Below are 16758 nucleotides of genomic sequence, written 5' to 3' on the forward strand. Positions count from 1 at the left end.
ACTCATCATCAAGTAAACTATTTAGAAAAGTTGTCCATCATTGCACTTTTATGGCTGATAGCGAGGCGCCAATAAAATGTTAGAGGTTAAATCGAAACATACTTCTATCCCATAAACAAATTCAAATGTAAATGTAGATCATCTAATGGTTGACTCTCTGTGTGTACAGTACACATCAAAAGCTGATGGTTATCAATCGTATTACCCCAATGATCCTATTAATTATGATCCAAACATCCTATCAATAAAAGTTGCTATAAGCGTTAACAATCCAAATAAAAAAGTACACACTACAAGTCCTCCTAACCAATGACTATATATCATTCATTTAAAAGTAAAAAAATGTATGTACCAATTGCAGACAGTAGCTTTAAAGTAATGAAAACAATTTACTCACTTACCAGGGTCTGTTTCTCTCACAGCCTGACTCGGAGAAGGGAGGTAGTGCAGTAGGGAACATGATTCTACCTGTTGAACATACACAACGCAGAGGAGAGGCTTTCCAAAGTGCATGTGGGAGGAGATTGGTTCATTGAGTCTCTTGATTATGGCTATATGGGTCTGTAAATGTTCCCTTTATAGCTGTGGATATGGGGACTTTTTATGTGGTGCAATGTGTTCTTCATTTATTAAAGAATGCATAGTCTGGAAGTAGTTGGGAATGTTATTGCTAGAGAGACATTTTGAGACAGGTGAAACAGCCTCCTTATAGTGGTGGCAGTCTTTTCTTTCTCAATGATAAGATGTTGTGAATGCTTCATTAGGCTACTGTAAACTATGCCTAGTGCACTGCACCATAACTGGGGCAACTTCATTACAATCTTCTCCTAACTGGATAGAATGGAATCGATCCTGTGCTCAAGCTTTTAAACTCTACATTGGGGGGGCATTATCCTTGCATCGACAAGGTCAGTGGCCAGGGTTGCTTGGTTACTGTTTAGTTAGCCTTGCTGGGACCTTGCCATTGCAGTTTGTAGACATGGGAGGAAAACAGTCTGTGTTTGGTCAAACATCTGGCACATGTGGAACTGTCGTGATATCTGTCTGTTAAACAAGAGACTTAAAAGGATTTTTATTTCTTTATGGCAAGTATGTTTTACAGTTAAAGGTAAATGACCTCCAGGTCATCTACCATACCTTAGCAGAGGAGAAAGAAGTAGGCTGGCCTTTTAAGTGAGTGAGTTAAACTGTTTTGTGAACACAAAGACATTATTTGCCAACACTAAAAATCAACAGGATGAGGATACTCAAATAACAAATAATTTTGTTGGTTGGTTGTGAAGATACCCTAAAAACACACTACTTCGATACAGGCTACGACCAGAAGTGACTTTTTTGTAGTAGGTTAGGAGAATTTACGCAGCAGGTAATTAGAATCAACATAGCAGGTTAGGATAATTAGATTAAGGTTAGGAAAATGCTCTCATATCATAACCTGCAACGAAAAGTAACTTCTGGTCATAGTTGTTCAAAGTGGTGTGTTTTTTGGGAGTCCCAGTGGTTGTGGTTGGAATAAAGTCAATTATTTACATTTATAATATCCCTTCTCTGTGAGGAAAAAAATTAACAGTTCAGTTTCATGGGAGAGAACTTGATTATCTCTAAAGGTTTGGACCACATAATATACCTCTCTGCACAGGCCTCTTCTTAGGGACTCACGCCTCGATCACACTGACAGTGAACTTCATTCCGTGACTCCAAAAGTACATTAATTCCAATGGAACGCTGCTTTGCAGAGGCAGTTGCAATGCGTTCTATGTGGTGCTAAACATAGGATTTAAAAAATGTATGCGTCAAACTGTATGCGTAGACGACTTGACAGAAATGGTAGCAGAAGGTGAATGTTGAACTTTTGTTGCACGCATATCCAGATGATGCTGCGTTCTATTTTGCGCAGGTATACTATCGGTGTGATCAAGGCGTCACTGTCTAGTCGGAACTAAAAGTGTCTGATCAAACGAAGGGAGAACTATTTTCGATAGAACCGGAAACATGGTGTATGTCAAGAAATAACATGGCGGCGCCCGTATGAATAAATACCTTAACGTTATAGCTGACATTAATCAAGCTAAATATTGGACAATATTCATTAACGCTAAAGGTAAGCGTGTCACACGAATAAATCTTAATTCTAGAGGGGCCCCTCGTGTAATTTGTTGAGCTTGTCTTGACGAATAAACTAGCCATATTGGAGTCGAGCATTGCTAGCTAATTTTGACACACTGGTGGCATTGGTAGATGCCCGCCCGATGACAGAAGATGTGGAACACTGTCAAGGCAAAAGTAATGGGTCTGAAAATACTCCATGGCTTTTGCAATTATTGCACCCAGAGGCATGCATCTGTTGGCGTGTGGGTCAACAGAACCCCGGAAAAACATAGACGTTGTGGACAAGTCCCTGGCAAAACCCGCCTATTTGCCACTAGGAACTACTTATCAACAGAACCACCTTGGAGGGTCCTTTTTTTTGGGACAGATGATTTTGCTGTAGAATCACTCAAGCTGCTCTCTGCGTCTAGGTATGACACCCACAACAATTTACATGCCAGTGAGCAAAGAGGAGAGAGTCTTTGCAGTGAGTAACTTTAACCTGGTCCAATATCTGTTTGTGCTGTCTCATAAGAGTTGGAGCAACAGTCCGAACAGATCTGGGACCAGGCTAACTTCTCGTCGCCTAATGTCAGTTGTTTGCTGTCATTATTTGTCGCAGGGACTCCAATGACCGAGTTGTGGAATCACTTGAGGTTGTCATACTATCCAATGATGTCCCTGTGAAGAAGTTTGCTGATCAAAGCAAACTGCCCGTTCATATCTGGCCTCTCGGGGATCTTCAAGGGCGGTTCGATGTCGGGGTGGTGGTGTCGTTTGGCTGCTTGCTTCGGGAAGGACTTATCAACCAGTTTCCATGGTGAGTAACTAATCTGAAAGTGACTCATGCAATACAAGTGTAACATTATAGCTTCCGTCCCTGTGTGCCCCGAGCTGGGTGCAAACCAGGGACCATCACACAACACTCTGACTCGCCCCCAAAAGAAGCATTGTCATTACCACTGACCCAGAATGTACTTGTAGATCTCAGGGCGGGCGACATCACTTGCTCCATGGTAGCTAATATGTTCCATATCAGCTACACAAGCAGCAGACTCCCCAAGAAGTGTCAATCTTATGAACATCTCCCAGGAGTTCAACCCTGACTGTGTCCAACCCTGACTGTGTCCAACCCTGACTGTGTCCAACCCTGACTGTGTCCAACCCTGACTGTGTCCAACCCTGACTGTGTCCAACCCTGACTGTGTCCAACCCTGACTGTGTCCAACCCTGACTGTGTCCAACCCTGACTGTGTCCAACCCTGACTGTGTCCAATCCTGACTGAGTCCAACCCTGACTGTGTCCAATCTGTTTGATTGTGAGAGTTGCAGCATGTGTGTCTGTTGCCTCTATTCCAGTGGGATCCTGAATGTCCACCCCAGCCTTCTCCCCAGATGGCGCGGCCCCGCCCCAGTGTTCCACACCATCCTACACGGAGACACTATCACCGGGGTCAGCGTCATGCAGATACGACCAAAGAGGTAGTCTAATGTGACCCAGAGCTACTTTGTGTCCCCTTTCCTCTCTCCCTTTCCTCATGGTGCTGAGGGAGGAAGGGTAAGTCATGAAAGGGACCAGTCATCTGCCAGTAACATGGACCTACTATTGACAAGCAAAAGTGAGGGATGACATTAGCAGATGGTTGTTTGTTCAAGTGCATATTTAGGGATGGTTTCCTAACCTAATCCTGGACTGAAAAGCCCTTTTAATGGTGATCTTCCCCATTGAGCATGTGTTATAGTCCTGTACAGGACAACTTTATCTGGGTCCAGGAAACTGGACCATAGTCTCCAGAGGCCACCAGATTGCAATAGGCCTATATATAATAGTGTTCTCTACTACTGTATTCACTGTCAAAGCGCATACTGCTTTTCCTCAAGTCAAAGATCATTAAACCTTTGCACCTCAGTGTCTTTGATCTCTGTGTTACAATAAACCTCATTGTGTCTGTGTTACAGTAAACTGTAGTGTGTGTCTGTGTTACAGAAAACCTCAGTGTCTCTGATCTCTGTGTTACAGTAAACCTCATTGTGTCTGTGTTACAGTAAACTGTAGTGTGTGTCTGTGTTACAGTAAACCTCAGTGTGTCTGTTACAGTAAACCTCAGTGTGTCTGTTACAGTAAACCTCAGTGTCTGTTACAGTAAACTGCAGTGTGTGTCTGTGTTACAGTAAACCTCAGTGTCTCTGTTACAGTAAACCTTGGTGTGTCTTACAGTAAACCTCATTGTGTCTGTGTTACAGTAAACCTCATTGTGTCTGTGTTACAGTAAACCTTGGTGTCTGTTACAGTAAACCTTGGTGTGTCTGTTACAGTAAACCTTGGTGTGTCTGTTACAGTAAACCTCGGTGTGTCTGTTACAGTAAACCTCGGTGTGTCTGTTACAGTAAACCTCGGTGTGTCTGTTACAGTAAACCTCGGTGTGTCTGTTACAGTAAACCTCGGTGTGTCTGTTACAGTAAACCTCGGTGTCTCTGTGTTACAGTAAACCTCAGTGTGTCTCTGTGTTACAGTAAACCTCATTGTGTGTCTCTGTTACAGTAAACCTCATTGTGTGTCTCTGTTACAGTAAACCTCATTGTGTGTCTCTGTGTTACAGTAAACCTCGGTGTGTCTGTTACAGTAAACCTCGGTGTGTCTGTTACAGTAAACCTCGGTGTGTCTGTTACAGTAAACCTCGGTGTGTCTCTGTGTTACAGTAAACCTCGGTGTGTCTCTGTGTTACAGTAAACCTCGGTGTGTCTCTGTGTTACAGTAAACCTCGGTGTGTCTCTGTGTTACAGTAAACCTCGGTGTGTCTCTGTGTTACAGTAAACCTCGGTGTGTCTCTGTGTTACAGTAAACCTCGGTGTGTCTCTGTGTTACAGTAAACCTCGGTGTGTCTCTGTGTTACAGTAAACCTCGGTGTGTCTCTGTGTTACAGTAAACCTCGGTGTGTCTCTGTGTTACAGTAAACCTCGGTGTGTCTCTGTGTTACAGTAAACCTCGGTGTGTCTCTGTGTTACAGTAAACCTCGGTGTGTCTCTGTGTTACAGTAAACCTCGGTGTGTCTCTGTGTTACAGTAAACCTCGGTGTGTCTCTGTGTTACAGTAAACCTCGGTGTGTCTCTGTTACAGTAAACCTCGGTGTGTCTCTGTGTTACAGTAAACCTCGGTGTGTCTGTTACAGTAAACCTCGGTGTGTCTGTTACAGTAAACCTCGGTGTGTCTGTTACAGTAAACCTCGGTGTGTCTGTTACAGTAAACCTCGGTGTGTCTGTTACAGTAAACCTCGGTGTGTCTCTGTGTTACAGTAAACCTCGGTGTGTCTCTGTGTTACAGTAAACCTCGGTGTGTCTCTGTGTTACAGTAAACCTCGGTGTGTCTCTGTGTTACAGTAAACCTCGGTGTGTCTCTGTGTTACAGTAAACCTCGGTGTGTCTCTGTGTTACAGTAAACCTCGGTGTGTCTCTGTGTTACAGTAAACCTCGGTGTGTCTCTGTGTTACAGTAAACCTCGGTGTGTCTCTGTGTTACAGTAAACCTCGGTGTGTCTCTGTGTTACAGTAAACCTCGGTGTGTCTCTGTTACAGTAAACCTCGGTGTGTCTCTGTTACAGTAAACCTCGGTGTGTCTCTGTTACAGTAAACCTCGGTGTGTCTCTGTTACAGTAAACCTCGGTGTGTCTCTGTTACAGTAAACCTCGGTGTGTCTCTGTTACAGTAAACCTCGGTGTGTCTCTGTTACAGTAAACCTCGGTGTGTCTGTTACAGTAAACCTCGGTGTGTCTCTGTTACAGTAAACCTCGGTGTGTCTCTGTTACAGTAAACCTCGGTGTGTCTCTGTTACAGTAAACCTCGGTGTGTCTCTGTGTTACAGTAAACCTCGGTGTGTCTGTGTTACAGTAAACCTCGGTGTGTCTGTGTTACAGTAAACCTCGGTGTGTCTGTGTTACAGTAAACCTCGGTGTGTCTGTTACAGTAAACCTCGGTGTGTCTGTGTTACAGTAAACCTCGGTGTGTCTGTGTTACAGTAAACCTCGGTGTGTCTGTGTTACAGTAAACCTCGGTGTGTCTGTGTTACAGTAAACCTTATTGTGTCTGTGTTACAGTAAACTGCAGTGTGTGTCTGTGTTACAGTAAACTGCAGTGTGTGTCTGTGTTACAGTAAACTGCAGTGTGTCTCTGTGTTACAGTAAACCTCGGTGTGTCTCTCTGTTACAGTAAACCTCGGTGTGTCTCTCTGTTACAGTAAACCTCATTGTGTCTGTGTTACAGTAAACTGCAGTGTGTGTCTGTGTTACAGTAAACCTCGGTGTGTCTGTGTTACAGTAAACCTCGGTGTGTCTGTGTTACAGTAAACCTTATTGTGTCTGTGTTACAGTAAACTGCAGTGTGTGTCTGTGTTACAGTAAACTGCAGTGTGTGTCTGTGTTACAGTAAACTGCAGTGTGTGTCTGTGTTACAGTAAACTGCAGTGTGTGTCTGTGTTACAGTAAACTGCAGTGTGTCTCTGTGTTACAGTAAACTGCAGTGTGTCTCTGTGTTACAGTAAACTGCAGTGTGTGTCTCTGTGTTACAGTAAACTGCAGTGTGTGTCTCTGTGTTACAGTAAACTGCAGTGTGTGTCTGTGTTACAGTAAACTGCAGTGTGTGTCTGTGTTACAGTAAACTGCAGTGTGTGTCTGTGTTACAGTAAACTGCAGTGTGTGTCTGTGTTACAGTAAACTGCAGTGTGTGTCTGTGTTACAGTAAACTGCAGTGTGTGTCTGTGTTACAGTAAACTGCAGTGTGTGTCTGTGTTACAGTAAACTGCAGTGTGTGTCTGTGTTACAGTAAACTGCAGTGTGTGTCTGTGTTACAGTAAACTGCAGTGTGTGTCTGTGTTACAGTAAACTGCAGTGTGTGTCTGTGTTACAGTAAACTGCAGTGTGTGTCTGTGTTACAGTAAACTGCAGTGTGTGTCTGTGTTACAGTAAACTGCAGTGTGTGTCTGTGTTACAGTAAACTGCAGTGTGTGTCTGTGTTACAGTAAACTGCAGTGTGTGTCTGTGTTACAGTAAACTGCAGTGTGTGTCTGTGTTACAGTAAACTGCAGTGTGTGTCTGTGTTACAGTACACTGCAGTGTGTGTCTGTGTTACAGTACACTGCAGTGTGTGTCTGTGTTACAGTACACTGCAGTGTGTGTCTGTGTTACAGTAAACTGCAGTGTGTGTCTGTGTTACAGTAAACTGCAGTGTGTGTCTGTGTTACAGTAAACCTCGGTGTGTCTCTGTGTTACAGTAAACCTCGGTGTGTCTCTGTGTTACAGTAAACCTCGGTGTGTCTCTGTGTTACAGTAAACCTCGGTGTGTCTCTGTTACAGTAAACCTCGGTGTGTCTCTGTTACAGTAAACCTCGGTGTGTCTCTGTTACAGTAAACCTCGGTGTGTCTCTGTTACAGTAAACCTCGGTGTGTCTCTGTTACAGTAAACCTCGGTGTGTCTCTGTTACAGTAAACCTCGGTGTGTCTCTGTTACAGTAAACCTCGGTGTGTCTCTGTTACAGTAAACCTCGGTGTGTCTCTGTTACAGTAAACCTCGGTGTGTCTCTGTGTTACAGTAAACCTCGGTGTGTCTGTGTTACAGTAAACCTCGGTGTGTCTGTGTTACAGTAAACCTCGGTGTGTCTGTGTTACAGTAAACCTCGGTGTGTCTGTTACAGTAAACCTCGGTGTGTCTGTGTTACAGTAAACCTCGGTGTGTCTGTGTTACAGTAAACCTCGGTGTGTCTGTGTTACAGTAAACCTTATTGTGTCTGTGTTACAGTAAACTGCAGTGTGTGTCTGTGTTACAGTAAACTGCAGTGTGTGTCTGTGTTACAGTAAACTGCAGTGTGTCTGTGTTACAGTAAACTGCAGTGTGTCTCTGTGTTACAGTAAACCTCGGTGTGTCTCTCTGTTACAGTAAACCTCGGTGTGTCTCTGTTACAGTAAACCTCGGTGTGTCTGTGTTACAGTAAACCTCGGTGTGTCTGTGTTACAGTAAACCTCGGTGTGTCTGTGTTACAGTAAACCTTATTGTGTCTGTGTTACAGTAAACTGCAGTGTGTGTCTGTGTTACAGTAAACTGCAGTGTGTGTCTGTGTTACAGTAAACTGCAGTGTGTCTCTGTGTTACAGTAAACTGCAGTGTGTCTCTGTGTTACAGTAAACCTCGGTGTGTCTCTCTGTTACAGTAAACCTCGGTGTGTCTCTCTGTTACAGTAAACCTCATTGTGTCTGTGTTACAGTAAACTGCAGTGTGTGTCTGTGTTACAGTAAACCTCGGTGTGTCTGTGTTACAGTAAACCTCGGTGTGTCTGTGTTACAGTAAACCTTATTGTGTCTGTGTTACAGTAAACTGCAGTGTGTGTCTGTGTTACAGTAAACTGCAGTGTGTGTCTGTGTTACAGTAAACTGCAGTGTGTGTCTGTGTTACAGTAAACTGCAGTGTGTGTCTGTGTTACAGTAAACTGCAGTGTGTCTCTGTGTTACAGTAAACTGCAGTGTGTGTCTCTGTGTTACAGTAAACTGCAGTGTGTCTCTGTGTTACAGTAAACCTCGGTGTGTCTGTTACAGTAAACCTCGGTGTGTCTGTTACAGTAAACCTCGGTGTGTCTGTTACAGTAAACCTCGGTGTGTCTGTTACAGTAAACCTCGGTGTGTCTGTTACAGTAAACCTCGGTGTGTCTGTTACAGTAAACCTCGGTGTGTCTCTGTGTTACAGTAAACCTCGGTGTGTCTCTGTGTTACAGTAAACCTCGGTGTGTCTCTGTGTTACAGTAAACCTCGGTGTGTCTCTGTGTTACAGTAAACCTCGGTGTGTCTCTGTGTTACAGTAAACCTCGGTGTGTCTCTGTGTTACAGTAAACCTCGGTGTGTCTCTGTGTTACAGTAAACCTCGGTGTGTCTCTGTGTTACAGTAAACCTCGGTGTGTCTCTGTGTTACAGTAAACCTCGGTGTGTCTCTGTGTTACAGTAAACCTCGGTGTGTCTCTGTTACAGTAAACCTCGGTGTGTCTCTGTTACAGTAAACCTCGGTGTGTCTCTGTTACAGTAAACCTCGGTGTGTCTCTGTTACAGTAAACCTCGGTGTGTCTCTGTTACAGTAAACCTCGGTGTGTCTCTGTTACAGTAAACCTCGGTGTGTCTCTGTTACAGTAAACCTCGGTGTGTCTCTGTTACAGTAAACCTCGGTGTGTCTGTGTTACAGTAAACCTCGGTGTGTCTGTGTTACAGTAAACCTCGGTGTGTCTGTGTTACAGTAAACCTCGGTGTGTCTGTGTTACAGTAAACCTCGGTGTGTCTGTGTTACAGTAAACCTCGGTGTGTCTGTGTTACAGTAAACCTCGGTGTGTCTGTGTTACAGTAAACCTTATTGTGTCTGTGTTACAGTAAACTGCAGTGTGTGTCTGTGTTACAGTAAACTGCAGTGTGTGTCTGTGTTACAGTAAACTGCAGTGTGTCTCTGTGTTACAGTAAACTGCAGTGTGTCTCTGTGTTACAGTAAACCTCGGTGTGTCTCTCTGTTACAGTAAACCTCGGTGTGTCTCTCTGTTACAGTAAACCTCATTGTGTCTGTGTTACAGTAAACTGCAGTGTGTGTCTGTGTTACAGTAAACCTCGGTGTGTCTGTGTTACAGTAAACCTCGGTGTGTCTGTGTTACAGTAAACCTTATTGTGTCTGTGTTACAGTAAACTGCAGTGTGTGTCTGTGTTACAGTAAACTGCAGTGTGTGTCTGTGTTACAGTAAACTGCAGTGTGTGTCTGTGTTACAGTAAACTGCAGTGTGTGTCTGTGTTACAGTAAACTGCAGTGTGTGTCTGTGTTACAGTAAACTGCAGTGTGTGTCTGTGTTACAGTAAACTGCAGTGTGTCTCTGTGTTACAGTAAACTGCAGTGTGTCTCTGTGTTACAGTAAACTGCAGTGTGTGTCTGTGTTACAGTAAACTGCAGTGTGTGTCTGTGTTACAGTAAACTGCAGTGTGTGTCTGTGTTACAGTAAACTGCAGTGTGTGTCTGTGTTACAGTAAACTGCAGTGTGTGTCTGTGTTACAGTAAACTGCAGTGTGTGTCTGTGTTACAGTAAACTGCAGTGTGTGTCTGTGTTACAGTAAACTGCAGTGTGTGTCTGTGTTACAGTAAACTGCAGTGTGTGTCTGTGTTACAGTAAACTGCAGTGTGTGTCTGTGTTACAGTAAACTGCAGTGTGTGTCTGTGTTACAGTAAACTGCAGTGTGTGTCTGTGTTACAGTAAACTGCAGTGTGTGTCTGTGTTACAGTAAACTGCAGTGTGTGTCTGTGTTACAGTAAACTGCAGTGTGTGTCTGTGTTACAGTAAACTGCAGTGTGTGTCTGTGTTACAGTAAACTGCAGTGTGTGTCTGTGTTACAGTAAACTGCAGTGTGTGTCTGTGTTACAGTACACTGCAGTGTGTGTCTGTGTTACAGTACACTGCAGTGTGTGTCTGTGTTACAGTACACTGCAGTGTGTGTCTGTGTTACAGTAAACTGCAGTGTGTGTCTGTGTTACAGTAAACTGCAGTGTGTGTCTGTGGTCTCTGTTACAGGTTTGATGTGGGTCCCATTCTTCACCAGGAGATCTACCAGGTCCCAGACAACTTCACAGCTGACCAGCTAGGAGCTACTCTGGCCACCAAGGGAGCCCAGCTGGTGAGTGCACTGTATAGTTATAGCACCGGATGGGAATAGGGTGTGATTTGAGCTCATCCACAGAGCTCAATCCATTTGAAGAGGCTTGTCAGAAACCAGTCATGGTTAATGTAAGCCCTCTTATATGGGACCTTTATTATTTTGCTTGAACAGTTGATTGACACATTAAGGACCCTTCCAGAGAGAATCACAAACCGAAGGGAGCAAGCTCAAGACGGTGCCACTTTAGGTAAGAACATTTATTTACTCAACCAGAGATTTGACGTTAGTAGTAATTACAATTTGAATGATAAACAATCAGCAAGAATTGCAACTTACAGGAGGGTGAAAGCTGCGTGTACTTTCTAAGCACTCATTCATGCCTCAGCTTAGAGTTGACTCTTCTCAACAGCCCCTAAAATCAGCACATCGATGAGCTGGATCGTATGGGAGGAGCAGACCTGTGTCCAGATCGACCGCCTGTTTCGTGCCATCGCATCCCGGGTAATAAGACAGACCAGTCATGTTCAGTTGGCACGAAACTAGAGAAGTCAGAAAACGTCAAACTAAAGTGAGCAGTCTTATTGGGCGATTTCAGGCCGTTCCTCACCTGTTTCAAGATGATTTTGTGCATACTGAACATGGCCTTGATTTACTGTGACCGGCCTCTAAACACACATTGTCCAGGAGTGTTAAAATAATGCCCTCTTCTCTCTCATTAGATCCCATTGAGAACAATTTGGATGGGCAAGACCATAAAGCTGCTGGAGTTTTCTGGCAAATGCAACATTTCACTATCAGGTAATTACCTCTTTTAATCAGGACTCTTCATTGTTTCCAACACTGCTTGGTGGTAGATGGTGGTTGACTCAGTCAGCTAGTTCAATCAGCATGCGGTAAGTAGCTGTGTGGATCGGCACCAGTAGTGCTTGATTCCACACGCTGCGAAGACAATCAATGTCTGGTAACATCCGTTTAGAATAGTTTAGGTTGAGAAAGGTTGTGATTGTTTTAATGACAGGTCGAGGGAGGAGACCTGTGCCAGGATCTATGAGTTATCAGAAAGAATCCAACACCTTGGCTGTCTGTTGTAAGGTGCGTGAGCCAGGCTTTTCATCCTTGACACTTTCCATGGTTTACTATTATATCAAAACACTTCCATTTGTCTTATTGAAATATGTCTATTAATAATAAATAATTCACTTCCTGATGTATCATGGCATAATACAAATAATTAACTTGATGGATCCCATAGAAAAATGATGACAAGCATTTTTGTGTGTTCGGTGGTCAAGGATGGCTGGGTGGGATTCAAGGCGGTGATGCTGAAGAAGAGACTGTCGGCAGCAGACTTCTACAACGGATATCTCCATCAGAGCTTCCAGAACAGATCTGGCCCTCCCAAGCAGGAGTGTCTGTTCCACAGTAACAGAGACAGAACTGAATTGCATTCAGCTGGAGAGAAGAACTCATTGACACAGCTACACGCTGTGCATTAAAACACCATGATGTGGTAATTAAACACAAAACAACAACCTACTTTAATGTTATTTGATTAGATACATTTCCTGTAAAACATGAAGGATCTATACTATGTCTGTTTTAAGACAACATATTTAAGAGTACAGACAAGAGTAGTGCTCAGCAGGGAACACCGTGGCAAAATGTTTTGAAACAGAAACTAAAAATGAGCATTTCTTATTGTTCAAGTCCAGGTGTAGTACCCTCTGTTTCAAAAACATTTCCCCTTGTTTTACGCCTACTGGAAACTATTTCCTGATAGCCTATGGAACACATGAATGTAATAATAGTGATATCATGGAGAGGCTGTTGTGTGAGTAGTTTGTTGTCGAATGCAAAACCCTCAAACCCGTTAGACTCCCAAAATAACTGAGTTGTATTTGCATAAATAAACATTTACAAGGTTCTGTTGCCTTTGTCATTTGCTCTATGACATTATATATTACCATATTATGCATTGGACTTTGTAGTAATGTGGAGATGGTGGGGTCTGTTTTAGAGATGTACTCTTTCCAGGGGACTAAATGGTGCCGTTCCAGGCCGACTACATTGCAGTTGCGCTGCACAAATTAACCAATGATCGAATGCCACGTCATCTACATTGGGCTCAGATATTAGATTGCAATACCACATTGATACGGCTACTGACATGTTTGAGTTTAAACCTTTATAATAGTAACAGTTTGACCTTTATCCAGGTGTTATGAGATTCGGTGTGAAACTGCTTCCCTCATCCGCTGGGATGCAGCAATTGTGTTTGTCACAGCATGCTGGTCTCGGGGACATTGTCTGTTAACTGGGAGGCTTTACAAGAGGCACGTACCACTATGGAAGAGAGAAAGAAATTTCAGAATTGTAGCATTTCACTGACTAAGTTTTAAACAAAACATTGAAGGAAATGTATTTCTTCACTTAACTTGATAAAGTGGGTGTGAATTAGACCAGTGTTGTCCAACCCCCTCGAGGAGGACTACATGTTTATTTTGGCCCTGTTGATTCAACTAGTCAAGTGCTTGGCAGGCTAGTTAGTGAGTGACAAGGATGTATCAGTGAAGTGGTAGAACAACATGTCTGGTGGTCAGGAGAGGGTTGGGGAACACTGACACTGCCGTTAGCGAGTGTGAATGTGTGTAGGGTGTCATCATACCTCCTCTGTCATCCCCGCTGTCTTCCTACCCTCTGTGCTAAAAGGAGGCTTCAGGTAACCTTTGAAGTGCTGCTTCACCAAGTCATGAAAAGTAGATAAGCAATCCTAAAAAGAGCATCAGGAAAGATGAATATTAGCTTCCAAAATGTATTATACTTTTGGATGTAATTTTAGACGAGGCACAGCTGCAGCAACTATGGTGGATGTTACCAGGCCAGTGATTTACTACATTTACCATAAACCCAATTGTAATGTGGCAGTGATTTTATTTGAAACATTTCTTCAACAATGTGCATTATAAAGAGGCAACTATTTATATACTGTTCAGTCTACTAAACTAGTTAAATAATGGCCTCCTTATAGCCATACCCGTTCTTCCTGTGAACAGATGTAAGTGAACCAGCGGAGCCCGGCGGCCACGTGAGTGATCTCATCCCGGTAGATAACCTCCAGCACCTCCACAGAGCTGCAGTCCCCCTGGGCAGCGAAGCGGGAGAGGGTCTGGGGGTGCACATCCAGGCCCCTTGCAGGAGGAGAGAGGGAGTTAGGTAGATGTACTTTCCCCGAGCCCAGTCGGATAGAAAAGCAAAGAATTTCACCCAAGTTTTTGTTTTAGCCACCCTGTTATTTGTGGCCAAGGAGGAGTGACATTTCTCACTAATATCCAAATCTTTCAGATAATGTGAACCCCGTGGGTGTATTAGAAGATGTGTCAAGGTAATAGGGACCATAATGTTTCCACTGCACTGATAACATAATCATATTCTGTTGGTGCTGTAATTCAGGTGAATGCTGTACCTGGCTTCATGTACCATATGCACAATGGCTAGCCTCGCCAGAAGGTCGTGGGACGTATCCGTTGCTGACTGCCACAGACCTGTGGAGATGAGCGGAGGAACCTCAACTTACGCTGGCTGCACTGAAAATGTCATGTATTTTTTCAGAAAACCAACTGTGATGATATTAATAGTTAGTTAGGCCAGGATTCAATCCAATCTGCATTATAGCACGCTTGATACTTAAAAGATCATTTCCGATTGAGCCGACATATGCAGTGTTACTGTGAATTCGATCTCCACGAACACGGGGAACATTACCTTTCCAAAGACGCATTGTCTACAGAAGAGATCGGATTGAACCCCGGCCTTAGTCTAGAGAAGCCAGCAAACCACCCACCATTATGAACAGGTAACGCGCCAAAGAAGCTGTCGAGTTCTGTGATCCTCGTCTCTAGTAAGTGATAATGCTGTTGGAACAGTAGAAATTCATTGTATTCCCAGGGTAACAGTCCATCCACTACTCACAACTGATACAGTACTACCACTTTTTATCCTCCTTGAGGAACACTGTCTGGCAGTATTATACAAATATAAACATACTAAATATACTTGGACTACCAATATCTGAAGTACAGACGTTTGAACAACAGACTTACATAACAATAATGTAGATTATTCCACTTTTTTGTTTCAGCTTGTTTAAAAAAAAAAAATCTGAAACTTCAGAAAGTGAACTATACTTAAAACAACACGTAACAGACCACATTAATTAAATATATGTTAGGACACTGACCTTGGCCTCGTCTCCGGCCACTTTGACAAAGTCGCTGTAGAACTGGCGGGGCATGGGCTCTCCAGTGTCCAGTCTGACCGATGAGAAGCGAGCGATGATGTCCCAGGACAGGTCTATAGCCCACTGCTCTATGTTAGCCAGGGAGTGGAGGAGGGCTATCCTGCTAGCCTGGTCAGACACATAGTAAACACACAAGCTCATATCAATCATCATTGATGAAGCATGGAATGTTGCAGTTCTATAGCCTCGTCCGTACTGTATGTACTAATGGCATGACAACGAATGCTAATGCCACACACATCACACATGCACACACACCATTTACGCTGCTGGTATTTATTCTATTATTTATACTGCTGACAGTCACTTTTAGCCCTGCTTACACATCTAGCTCAACTCCTCCAGTATCCCTGCACATTGAAGTGATGGTGCTGATCCCCTATAGAGCTGACAATCTAGTTATTTTCATTCTGTTTCTCCTTCGTATTATTTCTCTTACCTTTATATTGAATACTGCATTGTTGGGAAAGAGCTTGCAAGTAAGCATGTCACTGTACTGTTTCACACCTGTTGTATCCTGTGCAAGTGACAAATAAACTTTGATTTGACTTCCGAAGAGATTATATTATTGCGACAGTGGGTAGTTAGCATGCCCATTTTGGTAATCTAGGGGTTGTGGAGTTCAATACTGGCATGGCATATGATCCTTCCTTTTTCTCAACAGTACCATTACCTGTGTCTATTGTCATTCAGTCATGTTTGGTCTTCTATTTGTTAGGCTACATGATTGATTGTGATTTATTTAAGTATTTACTGGCGCCCAGCCCACATGGGCTTACAAGACTACTAAACACAGTACCATTTTCCTTGTACTCAAAACAAAATAAGATTGTACAAATTACATGCATATACTGTACAATAATCATGGCAAGTACAGCTACCATCTAGCCCCACTACACAAACAGTTAATTACAAACACTACAGCTACCATCTGGCCCCACTACACAAACAGTACAGCTACCATCTGGCCCCACTACACAAACAGTACAGCTACCATCTAGCCTCACTACACACAGTACAGCTACCATCTAGCCCCACTACACAAACAGTACAGCTACCATCTAGCCCCACTATACAAACAGTACAGCTACCATCTAGCCCCACTATACAAACAGTAAATTACAAACAGTACAGCTACCATCTAGCCACACTACACAAACAGTACAGCTACCATCTAGCCCCACTACACAAACAGTACAGCTACCATCTAGCCCCACTACACAAATTAGTACAGCTACCATCTAGCCCCACTACACAAACAGTACAGCTACCATCTAGCCCCACTACACAAACAGTACAGCTACCATCTAGCCCCACTACACAAACAGTACAGCTACCATCTAGCCCCACTACACAAACAGTACAGCTACCATCTGGCCCCACTACACAAACAGTACAGCTACCATCTAGCCCCACTACACAAACAGTACAGCTACCATCTAGCCCCACTACACAAACAGTACAGCTACCATCTAGCCCCACTATACAAACAGTACAGCTACCATCTAGACCCACTACACAAACAGTAAATTACAAACAGTACAGCTACCATCTAGCCCCACTACACAAACAGTACAGCTACCATCTAGCCCCACTACACAAACAGTACAGCTACCATCTAGCCCCACTACACAAACAGTACAGCTACCATCTAGCCCCACTACACAAACAGTACAGCTACCATCTAGCCTCACTACACAAACTGTACAGCTGCCATCTAG

General features: G+C 43.5%; 2 protein-coding genes across 3 annotated transcripts; one reads left to right on the forward strand and one right to left on the reverse strand.

Moving 5' to 3' along the window:
* The first annotated feature begins 1789 nt into the window (after positions 1 to 1789).
* LOC129834750 (methionyl-tRNA formyltransferase, mitochondrial-like) lies at positions 1790 to 12664 on the forward strand. Of its 2 annotated transcripts, XM_055900007.1 has the most exons (9): positions 1794 to 2519; positions 2711 to 2908; positions 3448 to 3570; positions 10656 to 10758; positions 10912 to 10987; positions 11150 to 11241; positions 11460 to 11538; positions 11759 to 11832; positions 12033 to 12664. In XM_055900007.1, exons 1-9 carry the CDS (start codon positions 2260 to 2262, stop codon positions 12234 to 12236), a joined length of 1209 nt encoding a protein of 402 aa, XP_055755982.1. In that variant the 5' UTR covers positions 1794 to 2259; the 3' UTR covers positions 12237 to 12664. The 2 variants fall into 2 exon arrangements, with proteins under 2 accessions (XP_055755983.1, XP_055755982.1); XM_055900008.1 differs by lacking the exon at positions 3448 to 3570 and having other exon boundaries at positions 1790 to 2519.
* On the reverse strand, positions 10980 to 15859 carry LOC129834753 (uncharacterized protein HI_0077-like). Its single transcript, XM_055900012.1, has 6 exons — positions 14978 to 15859; positions 14582 to 14651; positions 14204 to 14282; positions 13775 to 13928; positions 13406 to 13510; positions 10980 to 13083 (listed from the first exon to the last, which is right to left on the reverse strand). The coding sequence occupies exons 1-6, from the start codon at positions 15188 to 15190 to the stop codon at positions 13051 to 13053; spliced, it is 654 nt and encodes a 217-aa protein (XP_055755987.1). The 5' UTR covers positions 15191 to 15859; the 3' UTR covers positions 10980 to 13050.
* Between the last annotated feature and the right edge of the window lie 899 nt (positions 15860 to 16758).

This window comes from Salvelinus fontinalis, chromosome 35, assembly GCF_029448725.1.
Source record: "Salvelinus fontinalis isolate EN_2023a chromosome 35, ASM2944872v1, whole genome shotgun sequence".
Taxonomy (NCBI): domain Eukaryota; kingdom Metazoa; phylum Chordata; class Actinopteri; order Salmoniformes; family Salmonidae; genus Salvelinus; species Salvelinus fontinalis.

Excerpts from the sequence above, each read along its gene's own strand:
- LOC129834750 (XM_055900007.1), top strand. The coding sequence starts at position 2,260 with ATGTGGAACACTGTCAAGGCAAAAGTAATGGGTCTGAAAATACTCCAT. Across the intron at positions 2,909-3,447 it reads CTTATCAACCAGTTTCCATG|TGGGATCCTGAATGTCCACC; the intron begins GTGAGTAACTAA and ends CCTCTATTCCAG. Across the intron at positions 11,242-11,459 it reads TTCGTGCCATCGCATCCCGG|ATCCCATTGAGAACAATTTG; the intron begins GTAATAAGACAG and ends CTCTCTCATTAG.
- LOC129834753 (XM_055900012.1), bottom strand. The coding sequence starts at position 15,190 with ATGATGATTGATATGAGCTTGTGTGTTTACTATGTGTCTGACCAGGCT. Across the intron at positions 13,929-14,203 it reads CATATGGTACATGAAGCCAG|GGGCCTGGATGTGCACCCCC; the intron begins GTACAGCATTCA and ends TCCTCCTGCAAG. Across the intron at positions 13,511-13,774 it reads TCTGTTCACAGGAAGAACGG|GATTGCTTATCTACTTTTCA; the intron begins GTATGGCTATAA and ends TGCTCTTTTTAG.